Genomic DNA, 23,418 nt, shown 5'->3' on the forward strand with positions numbered 1-23,418 from the left:
AGATCTTCCCCTCTTGTGTACTAAGGCACAACGAGTGGTTTGGGCTAAATTACATAGCAGCTAATGACATACTTGCCTGGAATCTACATTTCCTAAACCTGCTTTTCTCCTAGGAATTCCTGCATATTCTGGAGAGGTTTTCGTCAGTGTCAATGATAGCTCCTAAACAAGGGCAGTTTGTAAGTCTTGCTACGGACACAAGGCCAGGAGTGGGGAATGTCCTTGTATAACTCATCTAGCTACTGAAGTGTGAGACACCCTGTTGTAAAGAGCTGGTACTTACTAGACTCATTCAAAGAAAATGGAAAAACGGAGATAAGGCACATAGAGACATCCCATTCTGCTTACTTGGTGGCTAGGATCATCTTTTTTCTTGCTGTCTGTTCTTTCTGTTCCATATGTTGTCTGGCAAGATGTTCTCCTACAGCTTTGGCTGGAAACTCTGTTTCACAAGTGTAGCCAAAATCCCGAGCCAAGTGCAAAGCTTCCCCTGTTGGCAGAAAATAAAAGTCAGTTTTCCACAAATGTCTAAACTCAGTAAGAGTAACACTTTATATTTTCCTCAAGCCTCATTCCTGGTTGTGGTCTGATGGATCACGGTTTCTATTTATTCTAAACAATCCTAGGGAAAGGACTCTTGGGGGTGGAGTGGGAATGGGGTAGGATGAAGAGAAACTGAGAAACAGAAGCTACTTACCAGGCAGGTGTATGTGAAAAAGTAAGGGGGAAAACCAGAACCACAATCTGGGAGTTTTGACTCCCCTAGGGGTTCTGGCCATTAGACCAGATTGGCTTCTCAGATCCTACACATCAATGCCCTAAGGAAAAAGCTCCGTGGGCTTGCCATTCGTTGTTGTTCACCCTCCCATCTATTCTTAGTATATCCGACATATTCAGATATCTTTCCCATGAGATCTATCAAAATATTGGCAAAAGGTCCACGTAACTTTTCAAAGAAGCTGAAACACTTTAGAAAGGGGAGATAAATGGATTTTATCAACTTCCTACCATGATGTTGCCAAAGACACTATATTGTGTGATTATACTAACAGCATTATTGGGCTTTCTGGCAGGCTTCAGTACCTTTTAGTGTATGCACAATGCTTCTTAAGTACATTGTTAAAAATACAATCCTTTTAAGTATAATAAAATCATAAAAGAAATTTTGGTCTTTCACAAAAATCTTAAACCTGAGTAAATTTTTGAGAAATGAGGTAAAAATGGCTTATCAGCAAAGTAAGTTTTGGCAATGTATTTCAACCTCGAAAACAATAGTACTTTCAAAGCTTAAGCCAAATTTTACCCGAGCAATAAACTAAAAAAAAAAAAAAGTGAGCTTTCATTGCGCATATACTGAGCACTTATTTTGTTTAAGGTGCAGTGCTATGTAGGAGTAATGAGGGATTTAAAGAGCCATCCCTGTTTCTAGGAGGATGGCAATTGTCCCAATAATAGTAGCAAAAACACCTTAATAGTACTTTATAATTTATATTGCAACCTATATAAACACTATAATCTGCTCATGTTTACTGCCTTTACATTGATATTATATATAACACAAGCTTCTGTACTGCAAGTACCAAATGAGTGTTACAGATAAAATGTTTTACAGAAGTTCAAAGGAGAAGGTGGTAATCATAGGGAATTAGATCACATTTTGTGAATTACTGATCATGACTTCCATCCCCCCCCCCCCACTCACACACTGTATCAAAGCAGTAGCAGGTTTTTAGTTAAGATTTTTATATTCACTCGGTAGGAAACATTCTAAATAGGAAGATGACATAACTAAATGGAAAGGGTCTCTTTACTGATTAGTCTGAATAGTGCTAGCTGGTGAAGGGTGACAGTTTTAGATAAAGTTGCAATGTAAAAGGAATATTTTTAAAGTGCTGATTACCAGTGGCTTATGACGCTAACCGATTAGAAAAGAAAACGTGTGCGTATTTGGCAGAACAATGGCACCAAGTTTTTTTGGTTTTTTTTTTTTTTTTTAAGGATCTAGTAATGCCATATAGGATGGTCACTTTTGCTAGAAAAATGATAGAAGGGAGATAATTCAAGACCTTTCAAATTTTAGGTATAAAGTCTAAAAGCCTGATGAAACAGTGGCAACAGCACGTGACAAAGGATACACTCATGTGAATTTAAGACTTATAAGCATCTCACCTGGAACACAATGACCCATTCAGTATCATCTTTGTACACACAGCATGTTGAGTTATGTATCCTGATAAGTCTGTATATTGCAATATTAGCACAGGAAGAGATATTTAGATACCATTCTCACAGAACGTTATATACAATATATCTTTGTGTGTCCCCCCCCCCTTCCCCGCCAGTGCAGTAGTGGGAGAAGTGAAACAGCACAAACAGGAGGGTGGCAGCATGTCGCCTCAATTTTATGCTAAAACCTGATTCTGGCCCATTATATGCAAAGCTCTCACCGTGTGGTAGTTTTAAAAACAGTTTGAATGGAACAGCTGCTATTTACATTTACACTGACAGCCAGATCCCTCCTTGCCTTAGTTCTGTTTACTGCTTTCCCTCCCTTGCAATGTAACATTGTTACTGGATGTATAGCGATGCTACATCAAAAGAAATGGCAAGTGAAGACACTCTGATAAGTAGTTAAAATGTGTGTATCATGCCACAAAAGCTTTGTGTGTGAGGGCCCAAGAATGAATGAAAGAATCCATGAATTAACATACACATGATATTCAGTAAGGAGAACAAATCTATAGTTAAATCCTGTACGGGAGGTATTTTAGAGTCAACAAGTTTGAGAAAAATACAAATTTTAGGATCAAAAAAGCATGTGAATAAGGCTCTCCGGGATCTGACTGATCCGTGAAGATAAATATCAATGAGCTTCTCCGTCTCTGTGGAGGGACAAAATGCCCACGTGAACAGCAAGCAGGTACAGTAATCTGTGGTGGAACAGTGATCCAGGAAGGGCCGGGAATGTGTTTCCTTCTGTTTCCATCTGGCAAATACTGCTGTGTCACCTCCTATCTTTGTAAGATGAGGGAGGACGCCCTAATTCTTTGTTTGCAAAACAGGTTTAAGCCTTTTTAAAAATTTCAATGCATTGTGCCTCTTGACAAACCAGTATCCCCTTCCCCCATTCATTTTTATACGGCCACCAAAGCAACACCCCAACTTTGGCATGTGTGACCATTTTATGTCATGTCATTTCAAGAATATTTTAGAAGTAGGGTGGATGTTGGGGGATTAGGGTTATTGCTTGTGCAGGAGTATTTTAAGTACAAGGCTTTACGGTCTATAAGCCAGGTAGTGCTTACCGCCCTTCCAAAAGAGTAGAAACCACTAAAAGTATTCAGCTTTTCAAAAACAGCATCAGCAGTGGGTGACACATACTGAGTAACTCTCAAAAAGCCAACAGAGGTCAAATTTCAGAATCTGAGAAGAGCATAAAAAAGGAATTTGCTCCCGGTTTCAGGACACTCATTTTTCACACTTGAAAGCAAAAAGTGAACAACTAGGGGAAAATATTAAGAAAAGTTTCAATGTCCATCACTGATGCAGCCTAGAAGTGGAAAGTTAATGGGAAAATGCTTTCTGGATCACTTGTTTTACTGAGTTTCTGGGCTCCCACATTATTTTACAAAAAGAAGATCTAAATGTATTTTTAAAGAGAAATAAATGCACCTGATTTTTAACTTTTATAAGTCAGTAAGGATTTTTCCTTCCTTTAGAATTATTGTTTTTTGGGGAAAATGTACTTTAGACAATTAAAAATCAACATCTAGTACACTAATTTGCACTAAAAGATACTTCTACATTGTTATCACTAGATAATTCTGGTCAACTGTCACTGTAACAATATTGCCTTAAAAACAATTTGTCTAACTTAGTATTGCAATACCTAATGTTATTAAATAAAAGCAACAATTCATATGTGTTAAATTCCAGTCACATAGCTATGATTTCAATTTTATTTATATATATGGAAAACTAGCACATTCAAATCTATCTTTGGGATTATTCCAAGAAGTACCGATTAGAAAGCAAATTTGAGGGGCACCTGGTTGGCTCAGTTGGTAGAGCACGCAACTCTTGGTCTCGAGATTGTAAATTCAAGCCCCACACTGGGGGTTGTGATTACTTAAAAATAAATTCTTAAAAGAAAAAAAAGCAAAATTGAGAATATTTTCAAACCTGAATAAGATATTCTACTAAATAGGGGTGCTGGGTGGCTCAGTCGATTAAGCGTCCAACTTCCACTCAGGTCTTGATCTCACGGTTGGTGAGTTCAAGCCCTGCGTCACACTCTGTGCTGACAGCTCAGGGCCTGGAGGCTGCTTCGAATTCTGTGTCTCCCCCTCTGCTGGCCCCTGCTCATGCTTTGTCTCGTTCTGTCTCTCAAAAATAAATAAACGTTAAAATATTTTTTAAAAATTTAAAAATTTAAAAAAGATATTCTATTAAATAAATTGTCTCATAATATCAAGCTATAGTAATTCCTAGAGCTGAAGGACAAAGTTAATATATTATAGGGTTCCCAAAGTATTCTGAAATGAATGTACTCTATATATGATATGATACGTACACTACATATCATATAATCTACGATATGAATAAAGGTCTTATAATGTGGTAGTTCCCTGGCTTCATGATAATTTTGTTTAAACACCAACACTTTGTTTTTTAAAGTGACAATTTTGTTACCTATTCCACACCTTACACTTAGCACAGCACCTGATTCATAATAAGTACTCAGTAAACATTTGTTAAGTGAAAAATCTTTCAAATATCTTATTGGTTAATTATAACAATAGTCTTGTGAGGCACTCCTTTAAAGAAAATAATGAAAAACTAGAGCAAAAGAGAATTTCTAGAAAGAATAAACTGTATAGGAAATCCATAAAAATAGAGTATATCATTATATCAGCAGAGCCATTTTATAAAATAAGTCTACTTATACTTTGCAACACTTGCTGCTCCCATAACCTGGGTATTTTTTGGTTTTGTTTTTTTGTTTATTTTTTTAAATGTTTATTTACTTTTTGAGAGAAGGAGAGAGAGAGAGACAAAGAGAAGTGGAGAGGCAGAGAGAGGGAGACAGAAGATCCAAAACAGGCTCCATGCTGACAGTAGAGAGCCCTATGTGGGACTGGAATCACGAATCACAAGATCATGACTGAGCTGAAGTTAGACACTTAACCTACTGAGCCACCCAGGTGCCCCTATTTTTGTTTTCAATGTATGGGTGTCACCCCATATCAATTAACCTCTAGGTATGTGAATGTTTTAAAGCTCCTAAAGTAATAAATATCAAGCCAACATTAAGAACTACTGTCTTAAGGTGAAGGGAAAGTATTATGTAGGGATGAATGATACATCTTCAGAAAATTCAAGAATTCTGTGGCTTATACAAAAGGAAGGCAATAAATTGCACTAAATAAATACATTTTAAATTGTAAAGACCTCTATCTGGGCTCTTGCATAAAGAGTTCTGCCTTATTTGGCTGATAACAGTATAAACTCTAAACACAAAAACAGAGGGGTGGATTAGTTGGTAGAGCTGGCTAGGTCATTAGAGATGCAACTCTTGATCTCCGGGTGGTGAGTTCAAGTCCTACTTGGGCATGGAGCCTACTTAAAATAAAAATAGAAATAAATTTTTAAAAACCCAAAACATAAAAAAGGAAATGTGGTGGTAGACGTAGAGACAGGCAACATTGCTAGGGAAACAAAGTCATCAGTCCACTTAAAAAAAGTCTATCTGTATAGAGAGATTTAGTGTAAGATGAAGCCTGCTTTTCATACTGGTAGGGAAAAGATGGATTTTCAATAAAAGGTATTGGAACAACTGGGTGGCCATCTGGAAAAAAAACAAATAAAACTGGATCTATACCATGCATCTAACAACAAAATAAGGTCCAGATGGATCAACAATTTAAACATCAAAAAACAGGACCGCAAAGTAATTGAACATGGGAGAATTCTTTTATAGTCTTGGGATAAAACATCTTTTAAAATATTACAATTAAAACTAAAAACCATGATATAAAATATATGAGACATATGATTATATTAATATCAAAAAGTCTGTATGGCATAGACCTAAACAAATAAGCAAACCAACAGAAAACTTATAACAGCAAACAGACAAACCAAAGCTAGTGGTGGGGAGGCTTTGCAACTCAGATCAGAGACATACAGCCAGTTTTCTGTTTTATAATGAGTACTTACCAATCAATAAGAAAACAATTTAAAATTACCCCATAAGGACAATGTAAATGAACAGACAGCAAAGTTCATTAAATTCTTCTAGGAATACTCAACTCAACCCAACCTCCTTCATAACCAAGGTAGCCTTTTTGTTTGTTTGTTTGTTTGTTTGTTTAACCAATAAAATTAGCAAAGATCAAAAAGTTGACAACACTCTGTTTGGGCTCAAGTTCAGGGAAGTACTGTCATATGCTCCTTATCCCCTTCGCTGATGGGATTATAACTGTATGACCACTATGGAAAACAGTCTTCCAATAATATGCTCGAATCACAAATGCTAATATCTTTAGACTTTGCAACATCCCTAGCAATTTATGAGTGGATGTACTTGCACATCTGCAAAATTATTTACATAAATGTGAGGTTATTCATTGTAGCACTATTTATAATAGCTGAAGATTGAAAACATCTATATAATATTTAGCAGGGAACTGGTTAAATAAATTATGAAACACTCAAATAAGGGAATACCATGAGTGTTTAAAAGAATGGAAGCACTTGTAAGCACTGGAAAAAAAACACTATTATAAGGCATGGGGAAAAAACCCCAACATGCAGAATAATGTGTAGAGAATACCATAATTTCTTTTAAAAATTAAAAAGCCCATGCATACACACATATATCCCTGGAATGAAATAGAGAAACCATTTGTTTAACAAAACAATTGTTTTCTTCCAGGAGGGGAACTGAACAGCTAGGGAATAAAGTGAAAAGGAGATATTTTACTCTATAGTCTTCTGTAGCTTTTAAATTTTTTACTATTTGAAGAAATTATCTATTTAAAATTATATTACTTCTAAAGTAAAATTACTCTCTGACTCTGTTCTCAGAGAGACTTAATTCTAAACTCAAATATTTCTTGTAAATTAAAACACAGGCAGTATGAAAACTGCCATTGGTATTCTGTAGGATGTAGACATTGATAGGAATAACTACCATCCAGGGGTGCCTGGGTGGCTCAGTCAGTTAAGTGCCTGACTTCGGCTCAGGTCATGATCTCACGGCTCGTGGGTTGAAGCCCTGCATCAGACTCTGTGCTGACAGCTCGGAGCCTGGAGCCTACTTCAGATTCTGTGTCTTCCTCTCTCTCTGCCCCTACCCTGCTCATGCTCTTGCTCTCTCAAAAATAAACATTAAAAAAATTTTAAAAAGGAATAACTACCATCTGTAATTTTATTTAAATACCTACGAATTTTGTTAAATGGAAATAAAGCAAAAACTGAGTGTTTGAAAAGCACATTAGTCCAGGCATATATGTTGGAAGAGAGAATAATGGAAAGAAGAAAATCAAATCACCAGGGAAGTCATGCAGAGACATGAGTTTTTTTTTAATTTTTTTTAATGTTTATTTATTTTTGAGACACAGAGAGACAGACACAGAGAGACAGAGCATGAATGGAGGAGGGTCAGAGAGAGGGAGACACAGAATCTGAAGCAGGCTCCAGGCTCTGAGGTGTCAGCACAGAGCCCGACGTGGGGCTCAAACTCATGGACTGTGAGATCATGACCTGAGCCGAAGTCGGACACTTAACTGACTGAGTCACCCAGGCGCCCCAAGACATGAGTTTTTAAGTGAGCCCAAAGTGGACAAGGGCAGGACTGAGCCAAAAAGGCTTGGATACACTTGCTTTTTGCAAAGAGTAAAAACAGTAATTTAAGGCCACTCCAAGCACATAGGCAGACACAAAGGCATATGGATAGTAGCTTATTTCCTCTGCCCCTACATGAAAAACAACTTTTTTCCCTGAAGGTGAATGAAATCATAAGCTGCAGATCAGGGAAGTAATATTAGGAAGCATTAGTAAGCAAATAATTTAAAAGCATATCCCCTAAGATGGGGTCTACTTGTCCATAACATTGTATGCTACAATCTCTGGGTCATGAGATCAACTATTGAAATTCTGGTAAGTGCTAGTTCTCAGACACAATATCTAATTACCAGTTATCAAAGCAGAGTCTCTCAGAAACTCTTCCATAATTTAGAATAAGAAATTTACAGTTAAGATGATACTTATTAGTCTGAGAAAAAACAACAACAACAACTTTTCCAAGACAGAGCTTAAAATGAGTAACATAGGCTCTCCTAGCATTTACTTTTTTAGCTCATTTCCACTGTCAGTTCTGAAATGCAAAAACTGTGCCCAAGACATTGTCAAAGCCAGAGAGTTTGTGTGCAGAAGGGAACACCAGGGTCTCCTAGTGATTGCACTGTTCCATGTGACTGTCTGACCAAAGTGAGCACCAATTAGAGCTATTATTACAAAGGGACAATTTATTATCCTTTTTATATCACATACAGTTTTAGAAGAAAGCTGGAAACCTTTATCCTGAAGGAGGGACTAAAGTGGGAATGTGAGGTGTGGAATGGCCAGCAGAGGAGTTATTTGGGGATGAAGGTCCTTTCAGACTGATAATCATGTCGTGAGTCCCCAAAGGCTGGCCTTAAGCTCCACATTTCCACAGAAACCCACTGGGGTACCGTGTGAAGGCAATGAGAATATCAGTTTTGTCCTAAATTCCATGAGAAGAGCAACTAATACTAAGCATGCCCTGTGCATATATTATCACTAATACTTGGCAAAAGGATTTGGTGTTTGAATCTTATAAGCCTCGAGCAGTGAACAATACTTCTTCCTAAAATAAAAAGCCATTGACTAAACACATCAAGAAAACTTGATATACCTAAACTCACTCACTATACCTCATCTATAGGAAAGAGTTCATCGCCAAATCAGTTCTAGGCTATGCGAGTCTATTTAATCCAACAAAAGACATACAAGACAGATGCGGCAGAGATGAGTGAGGGACCTTGTCCTTTCTTTATATATTATAGCATTGCTGCTGAGAAGACTCTGCCCAGCTAGAGACTACATTTTCCAGTATACCCCACACCCACCTCTGGAATTGAGTGTGGCTGTAGTTCTTAGAATGTGAACAGTAGTAACGTGGGTCACTCCCTGGCCACGGAGGTAAGAAGCTGCTTACTTTTCCATCCTGTCTCTCCTCATGGTGAGCTGAATGAATAGGACTCCTAGGACCTACAGAAGGGCATAGCTACAGAGGGAAGGACTCTGGGCCCGTGAATGAAACTGTGAGAAAAGACCCCTGGTGAGGAACACCCACATTAGACTACAGTGAGAAATAGCTTCTATCATGTGAAGCCACTGAAAATTTAGGTATTAACTGCTGTAACAGCTAGCATTCTCTCAACCATTATAAGTATTATTATCTTTATTTATAAATTAAGAAAATGAAGCTAAGGCACACCTGTCCCAGTTCCTGATTTTGGCCCAAGTCATGATCTCACGGTTCATGAGTTTGAGCCCCATATCGGGCTCTGTGCTGACACTGCAGAGCCTGCATGGGATTCTCTCTCTCCCTCTCTCTCTTGCCCCTCCTATGCTGTCTCTCTCTCTCTTTCTCAAAAATAAAAAAAAGATACACTTAAAAAAAAAGAAAATGAGGGGCATCTGGGTGGCTCAGTTGGTTGGGTGGCCGACTACGGCTCAGGTCATGATCTCACAGTCTGTGAGTTCAAGCCCCACATCGGGCTCTGTGCTGACAGCTCAGAGCCTGGAGCCTGCTTCCGATTCTATGTCTCCCTCTCTCTCTGCCCCTTCCCTGCTTGTTCTCTGTCTGTCACTCTCTCTCAAAAATAATAAACATTAAAAAAATTTAAAAAAGAAAAAGAAAATGAAGCTGAGTCAGGTTAAGTAACCAGCTCAAAGTCTGACAAAATTTCAAAGGCGACATTACTGGGGGGCGAGGGAGGTGGTACTAGCCCAAGAGAGAATACATTTTGCAAGTGGGACAACTGTTCACATGAAGTAAGAAGTGCAGGGCAAGGTCTGGAAGTTTACAGTGTTTAAAACTAAAGAAGGAAACAACAGTGACAAAGGATTCAAACTTGAAAACTCAATGGAGATAATATATAACATTTGTAAAGAGTCCCCTTTCTTTTCCTGATGTATATTCACATCCTTCTCTGCTCCACTGTTTTTAAATGCAAACACACACACACACACACACACACACACACACACACAGAATTTGACTCCCTGTCACAGCAAACTACAAGCCAAGGTATTTATGTTTAAGGACTCAAACTGTGCTTCCAGAACTCCTGGTGTTGCCTGAGAATGTTATACCAACTTTTGCAAATTCAGCAGAACTGTCCCAGGAAGGCACCCTACCCCAGGGAACAAAACTACCCTCCAGCAACACTCTGTAACCTTGGCCATCTTGGAAAACTTCAAGTGAGGAGGGAGCAATGGGCGGGAACAACTAGATCATTGACTCCTCATGTTTAGCAACTACCAACTCTGCAAAGATTGTTCTGGAATAAAATACAGAGGAGGCTACTAACAGAAGCTGCTGATTCATAAATAATAAATATATAGTAAGAGTATTAGAATGAGAACAATATTGGCCAAATTTTCTGAATCTCCAGAGATAGAATTATTTCCACTATAGAAGAGTCTGGGATTATCCTAGGATCTCCTCAAGAAGATCAGGGTATTGGGTTAAACAACCCTAATCCACTATATTTTCCAGAGTGTAACATCTCTCTGATGTCATGGATACCAAGGTGAGACAATTAAAGGGAATAAAATATCAACTTTATGATAAAGTGGGGTACAAGAAATCATTATCAACCACTAGTTATATATCTAAAACTTATTAGATGAAGACATGTGAATAAAAGTGGGATATGATCTGCTATTACATTCTGGGGACTCTGGATTCAAAAATTCATATCTCACTCTAGGCCAGATATATCTGTTATATGGACCAAAAAAATCCCCACTCAACATCTGCCCTACCAAAATGTTTACTTTTCAAACAGCTTTGTGAGGTGAAAAGATATCAGTCTCAAGTTCTTCATCTCATTGGTTACTAGTTGCAATGATATTTGTAACAGAAATGTTGTGAATTATACAAATATATTACAAATTTGTATTAAACAGCCCTCTTCTTTAAATTCCTAAAATAATCCCTAAAATAATGACTTTAATATGTTGATTTGAGAACAATGTTAGGAAGGCACTATTAATTGAGTGACTCAATTTAAAAGAAATACAGGGGAAAATTATTTTAAAACAAATACAAACAGAATGATTGAAAGCCCAGGACAAGCATGGAAACTTGGAATATCCTGATGAAACTACCATTATGTCAGTGACAGGGGTAGTTTTTGAAAAACAAATGTTCATTTGCTGATTTCAATCCCCGTTATAAGGCACCTTGCTCTTCACTGATTGGACCTTTACAAAGGTTATATCATCTCTACATGGAATGCCTACGAGGGTTTCCATACGCTACTTTTTTTTTCTTTTTTGGAATTTCTATCAAAATAGAAACAATGGCAAGGCTATATTCAAATCTATCCCCGGAAAGGGGCAGATACAAGTACTATAACATGATGGAAAGTTGACCTTCGTGAAATTTATTACTAAATCTGGCCTATGAGGAATAAAGCCAGTTAAATATTATCTCACTTGTGCTTAAGGGTGTGTTATTGGATGCCAATAATATATTGAACCATCAGGATGTTTGAGAAATAACTATATAAGAGTCTCAATCAACAGTCTTAAGAGACATTTAAGCTATTTCAAAATAAAAAGCTTTTGCACAGCAAAAGAAACAATCAAGTATACTAAAAGGCAACCTACAGAATGGGAAAAGATATTTGCAAATGATATATCCAATAAATTGTCAGTATACAAAATACATAAAGAACTTATAAAACTCAACACCCAAAAAAGAAATAATCCAATTAAAAAATGGGCAGAGGATCTGAATAGACATTTTTCTAAAGACATTCAGATGACTAACAGATACATGAAAAAATGTTCATCATTTAGCATCAGGAAAATGCAAATCAAAAGTACAATGATATATCACCTCACACCTGTCAAAATGGCTAAAATCAACAATTTAAGAAACAACAAGTATTGGAATGTAGAGAAAAAGGAACACTCATGCAGTGTTAGTGGGAATGTAAACTGGTAGAGCTACTGGGGAAAACAGTATGGAGGTTACTCTAAAAACAGAACTGCCCTATGATCCAACAATCATAATACTAGGTATTTACCGTAATTCAAAGGGATATATGCATCCCTATGTTTAGAGCAGTCTTATTTACAATAGCCAAGATATGGAAACAGTCCAAGCGTCCTTCAATTGATGAGTAGATAAAAAAGATGTGGTATGTATGTGTATGTGTGTGTATATATATATATATAAAATGAAATATTATTCAGCCATAAAAAAGAATGAAAATCTTCCCATTTGCAATGACATGGAAGAAGCTAGAGAGTACAATGCTAAGGGAAGTAAGTCAGTCAGAGAAAAACAAATACCATATGATTTCACTCCTATGTGGAATTTAGGAAACAAAACAAATGAGCAAAGGGAGAAAAGGAGAGAGAAAAACCAAGAAACAGATTCTTAACTATAGAGAACAAACTGATGGTTACTAGAGATGAGGGGTTGGGGGGGGTGGGTAAAATAGCTGAAAGGTATTAAAGAGTGCACTTGTCATGATAAGTGCCAAGTATTGTATGGAAGTGTTGATCGCTATGTTGTGTACCTGAAACTGATATTGCACTGTATGTTAACTATCTGGAATTAAAATAAAAACTTGAAAAAATAAGCCACTTAAGAGAAACTAAATTACTAGGTATTGTTTTTCAAATATACTGTGGGTTATTGTAGAAAATCTGGAAGATAAAGGGGAGATATCAATAAAAATGGTAAGAAAAATACTATTCCTCCCCACAAGACTAGAGATTTATAAGAAAGCTGATGGACCATTTTTGATGACTAATCTGAAATGTTGCTGGTGCTTGCAAAAAATGTTTGATGGAAGGAGTAAAGTATCACCCAAAGACATGGTCAATTCAAAGTCTTACTAACACCAATTGTAGATATGGTGAAGTTTTAATTTACCACTTAAAACTGGAAAATCAAAACAAACCTGAAAGAACTGAATCAGACCCATGTTAGCTCAAAAATAATCAAGGTCCCAAATGTACTGAAGAGAAGCATTCACTATGTAAATCTTGCAGGAGCTTGATAAATCAGAATTGAGGCACTATTATTTTGTATCCTATAGCATCATCTATAGGATTCCCAACACTCTGAGCCTAATGTAGAAAATGGCAACTTGTTGGCTGGAAAGAGTCATCAACTGTCATCACCAACCCAACTAAAATGTGGGAATAAAATATACAGTACAGTCCTCAACAATGAAACTGCTGCTCTGCTTGTCAGCTCAGGAATAAAAGGAAGCCTATTTTAATTTAGATTGGCATGTCCTTGTTCTTCAACTATTAGGTCCTCTTCATATCCTAAGGCAACTTGTACTTTTTAAAATTTCCTTACTTATTTTTAAATGTTTATTTATTTATTTTGAGAAAGAGAGAGAGATAGATAGAGAGAGAGAGAGAGAGAGAGAGAGAGAGAATGCATGAGTCAGGGAGGGGCAGTGGGAGAGGGAGAGAGAATCTTAAACAGGCTCCATGCTCACTGTGAAGCCTGATGCAGGGCTCAATCCTACAACCCTGAGGTCATGACCTGAGTAAAAATCAAGAGTTGGGCATGCAACTGACTGAGCCACCAGGCGCCCCTAACTTGTAATTTTTTTTAAACTGTGGGTCATGACTCATGACCCAGCATGAGTCCTGAAGTAAATTCAGTAGGTCTATAATCAGCATTTAAAAAGAACACAAAAATAGGAAGTAGAATAAAAATCAGAGAACACATGGTTATGAAACGTCTAATGTGTGTGTGTGTGTGTGTGTGTGTGTGTGTGTGTGTGTGTGTGTGAAAGAAAGAGAGAGAAAGGGGAAGTGTGCATATGTAGTTTGTGGGTTATAATATGTGAGGGGTTGAGGGATATAAAACGTCCCTTTGCCTCTAAATACCTTTTCCTCAGTTCCATCACAGTGCCTGGAATTCAACAATAAAAGATTTATTTCTCTACAGCACAAAGATTTGGGGGATTTCAAAAGCAGCCAATTAAAGTACCTGGAAAGAATAAAATCTTATGTTTCATCAGCCAAGGCTGATGTGACTCCTCCATGAACACAAACCAAATGAATAGAACACAGTTAGATACTCCTATGGTAGGACAGTATGTTGAAAGAGTAGATGGCAAAACCACAAAGATCATCCTAGGAGTTCACATATTTAACCTGCAATCCTTCTGTTAGTACCGTTGATGATTCCCACACAGGATACTTCAGTGGTTGGCCACCATAAAACTCAGTAAGAAAAATTGTGAATATACCCTTTTATGTATGGCTCTTCAGTTCAAATTAGCCAGTATATTCACAGACACCATGGGAAAAGGTCTTTCATAGGGCCTTTAATTTTCACACCAGTTATAAATTTCATGAGCATTCATAGTCAGTCCTTCAAAGAAGTGGAAAGAATCTAAACAAACATTTAGACCAATGATCCCTTAAGCCTCATTATACATCAGAATCACTGGGGATGTTTAAAAAATATATACGTACCTAGATCATATCCCCAGAGACTGAGTTCCAATTGGTTTAGGGAAGGGGCCCAGGCATTTTTTAATAAACCTCCTGAGTTGATTCTCCTGCAGAATTGAGTTTAAGAACTAATCAAGTCCTACCACCCATATGATTCTTTAAAAAAATTTTTTTAATGTTTATTTATTTTTGAGAGAGAGAGAGACAGAGTGTGAGCTGGGAGGGTCAGAGAGAGAGGGAGACACAGAATCCGAGGCAGGCTCCAGGCTCTGTCAGCACAGAGCCCAACATGGGGCTTGAACTCATGAACCATGAGATCATGACCTGAGCCAAAGTTGGGTGCCTGACTGAGCCACCCAGGTGCCCACACTCATATGACTCTTGAATCCACTTCATTATATTCTGAACAAATGTTTTGTTCTATTACTAAATAGCTATAATTACAATTATCTTCTTACTTAAATTGAGCAGCAATCTGTCTCCCTTTAGAATCAACACATTAGTCATTTTTTTTCTACTTTGTCCTTTTCCCAGTACCCTCAACCCATATGTGTAGATGACAGGTCAACCTCCTCTATGATATGTCAGTTCTCAGTAACAGCACACACAAGCAAACACATCACAAAACACAGAACATAGTAACAGTAACACTTACTAAATGTTGGTGACCAATAATAATATTGTTGTTGTTATCATTATCACAATTAGGGAACAAAGCAAAGGTAACTATTAGTAGCAAAATTAGCGAAGCAATTTTGCTAAAACAAATGTCTAGAACATACTGCTTCACAAAATTGTATGGTAAATGGTATGAAATGATAATCTGGAAAAAGGCAAAATGTTTGTTTTTGTGTTTCCCTTACTTTTCACTTCCTACAGTGTCTTATAAAGAAGAAAGTAACAAGTGCAAGAAAAGTGTCACAGGTATGTTCAGGTGAGTCTTGGTAACAAGGCCTCTTTGTTCATATTTAAGACAATAGCATTTGACATTCAAAAGCTCTCGACAAAGTTAAAAATAGGTCTCTAGTAATACCTCTTCTTAAAAGAAGTTTGAATAAGAATATGTAATTTTGTCCTTACAGAAGAAACAAAAAGGAAAAGGTAAATTGGAAAACAATAACTTCTGGGAATATATTTTTACTTCTGTCTCTATACCACTGGTTAGCCTTAACCCTTCTGTAACTCATTTTATCCACCCATAAAGCCATGGAACTTCACTGTACTTTAAGAGATGTCTACTAGGATTAATACAATATGCTCTCAGGCTTGGTATCATGTCTCAACTCCTGTGAACCCTCTATAAAGGATTACTATTTATCCTGTAGATCATGTTGCACTGAATTATAATGAGGTAAGCCAGATTTATCTGAGCTCTAAAATAAACAATAATAAAAATGACGATAGCACAGCCAGTTTTTTTGTTGCTGTTACTTAGGAAGTACCAGTGAAATACTTAAATCTTCCATTGTCTTCTGTATTTTTGCCAAGATCAGTAAATTAAACAACATTTTATGAATTACCTAAGCCTTATGTTGTCTAATTTAATCATGTATGTCATGATTAATTGGGAAATTCACCTGTAACTGTTAACTGTCTTGCTTAATACTATAGACAAAAAATGAAACAGCATAATCTAACAAACCTGAGTTCCAGAGGATTGCTAACTTCCCATCATTACTTTGCAGAGCTGAAAAATCATACCTTCAACTAAGGAAGTAAGGAGGGTAACATTGGCTGCTTTCCGTCTTCCTGCTGGTAAATTCAGGCCAAGCCTATCCAGTTTCTCTCTCAGGCAGCGACCCCCATTCTTGGATTTTGCTCTGTCCAGAAACAAATAAAAACTAAGTTTTGAAAGTTCACATTCTGAGGGAAATGATGAGGCGATTTGACCAGATGGGGAATTCAACATGAGATAGGAGGTCTACGGACTGAGGGTTGAGGAATATGGTATCAGTACAGCCAGAAAACAATGTCTTACCTTCTCAAAATGCCTCCCAACAGTGAAGCATTGAGGCATTCGGGTGGTGAGAGGCGCCTCTTCACCTCAGCAATGGTCACCTTGTATTTGGAAGTTGAACTGAGAAGGGACAAACGGCCAGGGACAGAGCAAAACAAGTCTGTGGGGTTGACCACACAGGTGCCACCTTGGGGGGGGGGAAGTATATCACATATTAGTGACAGTGAGAGGAGATCATTGAAAGACAGTTAATATCAAGCCACTACTTGGGATTTGGGAATACATGGCAACAATTGCTCCCATACATACACCACCAGGATCATCTCAGAAAGCTGCTCTGAAGATGTCCTTTCAAATAACAAGGCTTCATCTTTCAAATATCATACAGTACATGTTTGTGGGGGCACTATTTTTTAATTTTAACAAAAACCAGCATTCTATAGAATGTTGACTGGCCCACCAGTGCTAATGGTGACATCATACACACCAAGAAACACTTCAATTAATAAAAAAAACCCAAATCCATCAGTGAACCCCACAGAGGGTATGTATTGTTTTTCCATGGCTCTGTGTATGTGTGTGCATAGATGTGCACATACATACAATGGATGGATATATTTTGTCTGTGACTTGTTATATAGACAAAAGTTTGAAAGCTCTTTTCTAAATTATTTGAAAACTTCCTTCTCTTTTCCCTCATCCACCTGCCAACTATAGGTACTTGAGTCACTCAGTTCCCAGGTACCACCAAAAATAATTTTCCTATTGTCATAAAGTTTCAACTCATGTCAGGGGATGATAGGTCACAGCTCTCTACCATATGTCAGCTGTCAGGATTGGCACACACAGTCAAATACAGTGCAAGAGTTAGAACATAGTAACAGTCACATTAAATGTTGGTGGCCAATAATATTGTTTTGGTTGTTGTTATCATTATTACTATTAGAGAACAAAGCAAAGATAACTGCTAATGGCAAAATCACCAAAGCAATCTTGCCATGCTGGGGCTCCCGGGGCAGAAGACTTTGTCTCCAAGCTCCAGAAAGATCCTTGAACTTTGCTCTCCTCCAGGACACCAGAGTACATTCCCCAACCCCAGGTACCTGAAGTAGACTTGAAGACCCAAGATGGTCATCGCTGAGGAGAGTTTCCCTCTGCCCAATCCTCCCTTACTGCAAAAATCCTGAGCTAATATCCATATTACTAACACTGTGCTAAATAGCCTTGGGGTCCAAGGCTGCCTCCTTGTGCTTTGAGCAATCTGAGGACATAGTTTTTAAGGTTCACTGGCAAATTCAAATTCAAGGTTTGCTTTCCTGAGCATACATTTGATTTCTTCAGCTATGGGAGATCTTAAGACTCATCTCCCCAAAAGTCAAGTTCTATGAGAGAAAAGAGGAAGAAGTAGGTGGAAGAACACAAACAGGCAGGGGAGCATTATCCAAAATCTTTCTACTTGAAGGATGTTCCTCAACTGGCAGCACTGGCATCTCCTAGGGGCTTGTTAGAAATGCACACTCTCAGGCCCAACTCCAGACCTTCTGAGTCAGAATCTGTATTGTAACAAGATCCCCAGGTGGTTAACGTGCATGTTAAGGTTTGAGAAGACCTGGTCCAGGACTCACCACTTGCCTCCTACATAGGTCCTCACCTCCTTTACTAAGCTGCTCAGGTGAAATGCTGTGTTGCTAGAGTCTCTGGCATTCAGATTTGGGTGTGTTCTCTGAGCACAGTGGCTAAGGAACCTGGGAGGATGTTTAAAAAGGCAAAGGGGTCCTGGACCTGGGTGCAGAGAACAAGTTAACTTTACCCTACTCTTAAAGTGTTTCTACCCTTGTACTACCTGGAATTCTTCCAGGTTGTCTTATTGTCATCCAAGCTTCCCCTGAGAGTACTGGGATCAATGTCTTTCTCCTTAAGCATTCTGAGGCTGGTGATCATTCTTAATGACCCCTCAAACAGAAGACAGGATATTGAGAATATTAAAGTAGCCAGACCTCTCCAGACTGGGAAATGAGTCCTGTATGCTTGGCTAAATTTCCAATGCTAGTGCCTGGAAGCTGGTACTTAGTTTGAAATCTGAGAGGTCACAGTCTTAACTGTCAAATTGAAATCCTTTTCCTGGAGGCACCTGGGTGACTCAGTCAATTAAGCGTCCAACTCTTGATTTCTGCTCAGGTCAGGATCTCATGGTTGTGACATTGAGCCCCATGTCGGGCTCCACTCTGATAGCTCGGAACCTGCTTGGGATTCTTTCTCTCCCTCTCTCTCTCTCTCTCTCTCTCTCTCTCTCTCTCTGCCCCTCCCCATAGCATGCTCTCTCTCTCTCAAAATGCATACATACATATATACACACAAAGTCCTTTTCCTGGCATTAACCTTGTGGTCAACATATTGGAAATCATGCAAATGTTTGTCTCAGGAGCTTGAAACACAAACTCACCTGTGCTTCCCCACTTTGCATTGTCATAGAGAATTTTATTTTATTTATTTTTTAAATATTTCATTTTTAAGTAGTCTCTACACCCAATGCAGGGCTCGAACTCATAACCCTGAGATAAAGAGTTGATTGCTCTGCTGACTGAGCCAGCCAGCTGCCCCTGTCATAGAGAATTTTTAAAACTAATCATCGTCATCATCATTATCCCCAGATTTGGGGTCCCAAAACTACCATCATCCTTTCACTGATGCTCTCTCCTTTTATACCTATAGATGCAAAATGCATTTTACAAACAAACTCTTAAGTGACCTCTCAAATGTTGAGATGAACAGGATATCAATGAAGCTGGCTTTTAGCATCATACTGTGAGAATCAGGATCCCCAAAAGTTAAGAATTTAGGCCATTATGAGGTCATCCTAGGAAAAAATATTAAGAAATCATAATATCTACATTCAAAATTCACAGAGCTCTCTCCCCAAAATAGGCCTCCACCCATGGTCATGGAATCATAAGTAAATTTACATTCTTACATAAACCCCCTCCTCTTGTAAAATAGCCAATACACAACTGAGGACACAAGGAATCTCACCCAATAGGTCTCAAGTCAATTATGAAAGAAGAGTGTTTGTGCATGTGTTACTTTCCCAGTTGGTCAAGGGAAAAGGACAAAATTTTAGACCTTTCCTATCTTTACTAGTCTACAGTGGGTTAGAAACCTATTTTAGGGAGATGGCAGAAGACTCTAAAAGATTGTTTTTAAAAAAAAGTTAAATCAGGCTTTCTCCACTTGGAAAATCACCCCCTTTTAGCAAAATGAACCCCATGCACTGAAAGCCAGCTGCTCCCAGAGAAGTCACTAGATCTGCTATGTGGCCAAGTGCTATCTTCCTGGGCTCTGGGTCTTTCTCTCCTGCATCCAGCCCAGGTTGGGCTTCTGGCTTATGCTCAAATAAGCATTTATTAGGTAAGTTACACAGCCTGCATATTAAGAGTATTCTTTATGCACACACAAACTGCCTGGAGGATTTATTTTGTATTCAGGATTAGCCATCAACTCTAGAGTCTTTTATTTTTTATGTCACAGCATCTTTAAAGGGAATTTCTGTTGCTTTGATAGTTGGCATTGCTGCAGCCTTGGGGAACTCTCTCGTCCTGGCTAAAGATTTGGCAACTTGTAGAGTTTACAGCAGCATGGGGAACCTGCTATCTTTCTTCCCAGTGGTTTATTTGGGGAGGGGGGAGGAAGAAAAGGGTGATAGGTCAACATAACAGATGTTTGCATTTAGAATGAAGAACCAAGGAGGTGGGGTTTCATTCTGGAGATCCAGACTACAGATAGCAATGATGAGATTTCAGAGGAAAGACATGAGAGTCAACCATACCAAGCCATTTACAGTATTCATCCCCAGTATTACCAGTTGAAGTTCCTCATGGTGCCTGTGTTGCATGTCAGCTCTTATTGAAATGATGTAACATTCATTCTAGATCCAGCACTCCAGTTAGAGGTGTCTCTGGTGCCACAACCAAGGTATTCATGCAGAACTTCTCTAGAGTACATCTCTTTTCCATTCATAGTGCACAGAAGCAATACTTCCATGGAGGGCACTATTTTTAAAATTGAAATTTGGAGATGGGGCTTCCTATTTCCAGTGATGCTCAAACTCAGATCTGTAGCTATAGAAACAGCATAAGAAATCAGGGACTATCTATTTAAGGTCACTTGTCTAGAACATGACTATCATAAAAGGGATAACTTTGCCACAGCTACAGGGAAGTCAGCCAAAGAATTACTGTGCTGGGGACAAAACCAGGCATGAGACACACAGACACAGATTCTTCGGCTGCCAGACCTTGTTAGATCCCATGAGGCAAGAAGAAAAACGGGGTTGGGCTGCGCCATTCCTGGTATGCCTGGAGACCTCTGGCCCTGTGTGTGCAAGCACCGCGTGGGGGGAGTGGAAAAAGTACGGGGCTGCAAGTAAGAGGTTGGCCAACTAGCGACCCATGCAACCTTAGATGAGTAACAACTCTGGGCCTTGATCTGTCCATCTGAAAAATGGGGATGTTCACGCCTGCTCAACTTATTTCCCCAGCTCGTCAGGAGGTGCAACAGGAAATGGATGCACATGTGCTCCGCAACCTAAGTAAAGCCCACCCAACTCCACCACTGTGTCAAACAACTACCGCGTCTCAGGGCGCTACCTGTGCAGCGCAACAAGACCCCCACCCACCTTTTGCCGGGCTATCGGAGAGAAAGGCTGAGGTCTGAATGCGCTTTTTCCCTTCTCATCCAAGGCAATTAGGGCAGAGGAAACAGGCTCGGCAGTCTCCAAGGAACTGTGGCTCTCCTGGCGCCCCCAAAGCTGCCTCTAAGCCACGCGCCCCCTCTGGGTGCCTTCCTCTCTAAGAACAGAGCTGCTGATGGCTAGAGGCCCTGTGCGCTCTCCAGGTGCGATCAATACTTCCTGGCTGGCTTCTGGGCGCGGGGCCCCTGCGCTCAGCCTCCCCAAAGCCGCAGCGCCGCCCCACTCCCTGCCGCTTCGGTGTTGACATAATTAGACCAAATCTTGAGAGCAAAATAAATGTTCTGTTCGCCTTACAGCCAAACAGATGTTTACAATTCAAATGAAAGAAATACAAACGGCAGGGATTTTTTTTCTCCCCTTCTTCATCTCCAGTGATCGCTCGTTTTTTCTGACACATTAAAAATGTGTAAGCGATTATAGGAGTTTCCTGTCCCTGTTTGTTCTGCGGGTGCATTTCTGCGAGGTGCGCGTGGAAGCTGGGTGGGGTAGGATCATTCTCGGCTGCTTCCTCTGTAGCCCCTCGCCCTTCTCAATCCCAAATCCCTGGTGTAATACCCTCCTCGCTCCTCTCCTCCCACAGCAGATATTAATTGTAATCAAACGGCAAAGGGATAGTGGTTTAATTGCAATCAAATAGGCCTCAGATGAGGCATCGGCTGCTAACTGCCCTATTTCAGGGAAGGATATACCCTTACAGGTATAAATGGATTACCAGGTTTGAAAGCGCTTCTTCCCGTGCAGATTCGAGGCAGAACAAAAGAAAGGGATGTCTGAGCGGGGAGACCTACTGGTTTAATGTGGCTGTGTGAGTGTGTGTGTGTGTGTGTGTGTGTGTGTGTGAGAGAGAGAGAGAGAGAGAAAGAGAGAGGGAATTAATCCCCATTTCCCAATGCAGGGAGTGCTCTGGCTTTTGGTGATTTTCAAAGCAATAAAGAAATTAGAGAGAAGACAGTAGGCTATGGAAAAAGATCTCCCCTTGCCAGCAAAAAAAGATTTCCAAGAAACCATGCCTATAGACCCTTTACTATATGAGTTTTAGACTTCATATAAAGGAGACTGGATTTCGACTCTCCAGCGTCTGTATTTGGGGACTAAAGAGGCAGACAAGGCTCCAGGTGTGTTTCTGGCTCTATTTTCAAAATGGATGAGCTGTAGAGATGAGTTTGGGCGATTCTCATAAAGAGAGATTCTGGGGGTTCTGACAAAAGAGAAACAAGGCTTTCCACCCCACTCCAATCTTAACGCGTTCTGGGAGCTGCTGAAAGAGCCTTTGGCTCTTCCAAAGTCGAGTTCCAAAGCTCAGGGCTCTCACAAAACTGAAGGAGCAGAAGCAGCTCATCCTCTTGGCCCAGGCAGACTGTGGGCAGCCAGGTGGTGGTGGGGGGGGCAGGGGTCTGTAGAAGGGGACAGCAGGCAGGTTCATCTACCCCATTATTGGCAGGCTGGGTGATTGATGCTAAACTCCATTTCACAGAAGCATTGTTAAAAAATTAAATCAGATCTGACAATGTTTGTACCACAGCGTAACTGCCTCCTCCTTGGCGTGCCAGTCACCTCTAAGCGATCTGACAAACTCCAGCTCTCTTAAAACGTGCAGAGTTCAGATCATATTAATTCCCCAAAAATGTTTTGATTCAAAGTAGTTTGTATTTTGTGTAGCCACGGGCAATCCAGAAAGCGCTCCTGCCTGCCCGTGGCCTGGTCCGCTCCCTCTCCGCGTGGCCCAGAGGCTATGGCGGTATTTAAGCGTCTGAAATTAGCCTGGGGCTGCAAGGCAGAGTGATCACAAAGCGAAACAAGGGCGCTTCCCCCTCTTCACTTTTTTTCATTTTTTTCTTTCTTCCTTTTTTTTTTTTTTTTTTTTTTTTTGAGTTTGCCATCCTCATTTCTCAAAAAAGACCAGGGCCAAAATGTCACTTTCCACCCAAATATGGGAAAGCTGGGTCTTCTCATC

General features: G+C 39.4%; 1 protein-coding gene across 1 annotated transcript in view; it reads right to left on the bottom strand.

Moving 5' to 3' along the window:
• TFAP2D (transcription factor AP-2 delta) overlaps positions 1 to 23,418 on the bottom strand; it is a 57,365-nt gene that overhangs the window by 25,231 nt on the left and 8,716 nt on the right. The window contains exons 4-6 of the mRNA XM_047101250.1: positions 16,739 to 16,904; positions 16,462 to 16,580; positions 349 to 490 (exon numbers count right to left, since the gene is read on the bottom strand). Coding sequence (XP_046957206.1) covers positions 349 to 490; positions 16,462 to 16,580; positions 16,739 to 16,904 — 427 coding nt within the window. The remainder of the gene's footprint in view (positions 1 to 348; positions 491 to 16,461; positions 16,581 to 16,738; positions 16,905 to 23,418) is intronic.

Source organism: Lynx rufus, unplaced genomic scaffold (assembly GCF_022079265.1).
Source record: "Lynx rufus isolate CCGP_SWC_20201006 ecotype Redwood Valley unplaced genomic scaffold, mLynRuf1.p SCAF_6, whole genome shotgun sequence".
In the NCBI taxonomy this organism is placed as follows: domain Eukaryota; kingdom Metazoa; phylum Chordata; class Mammalia; order Carnivora; family Felidae; genus Lynx; species Lynx rufus.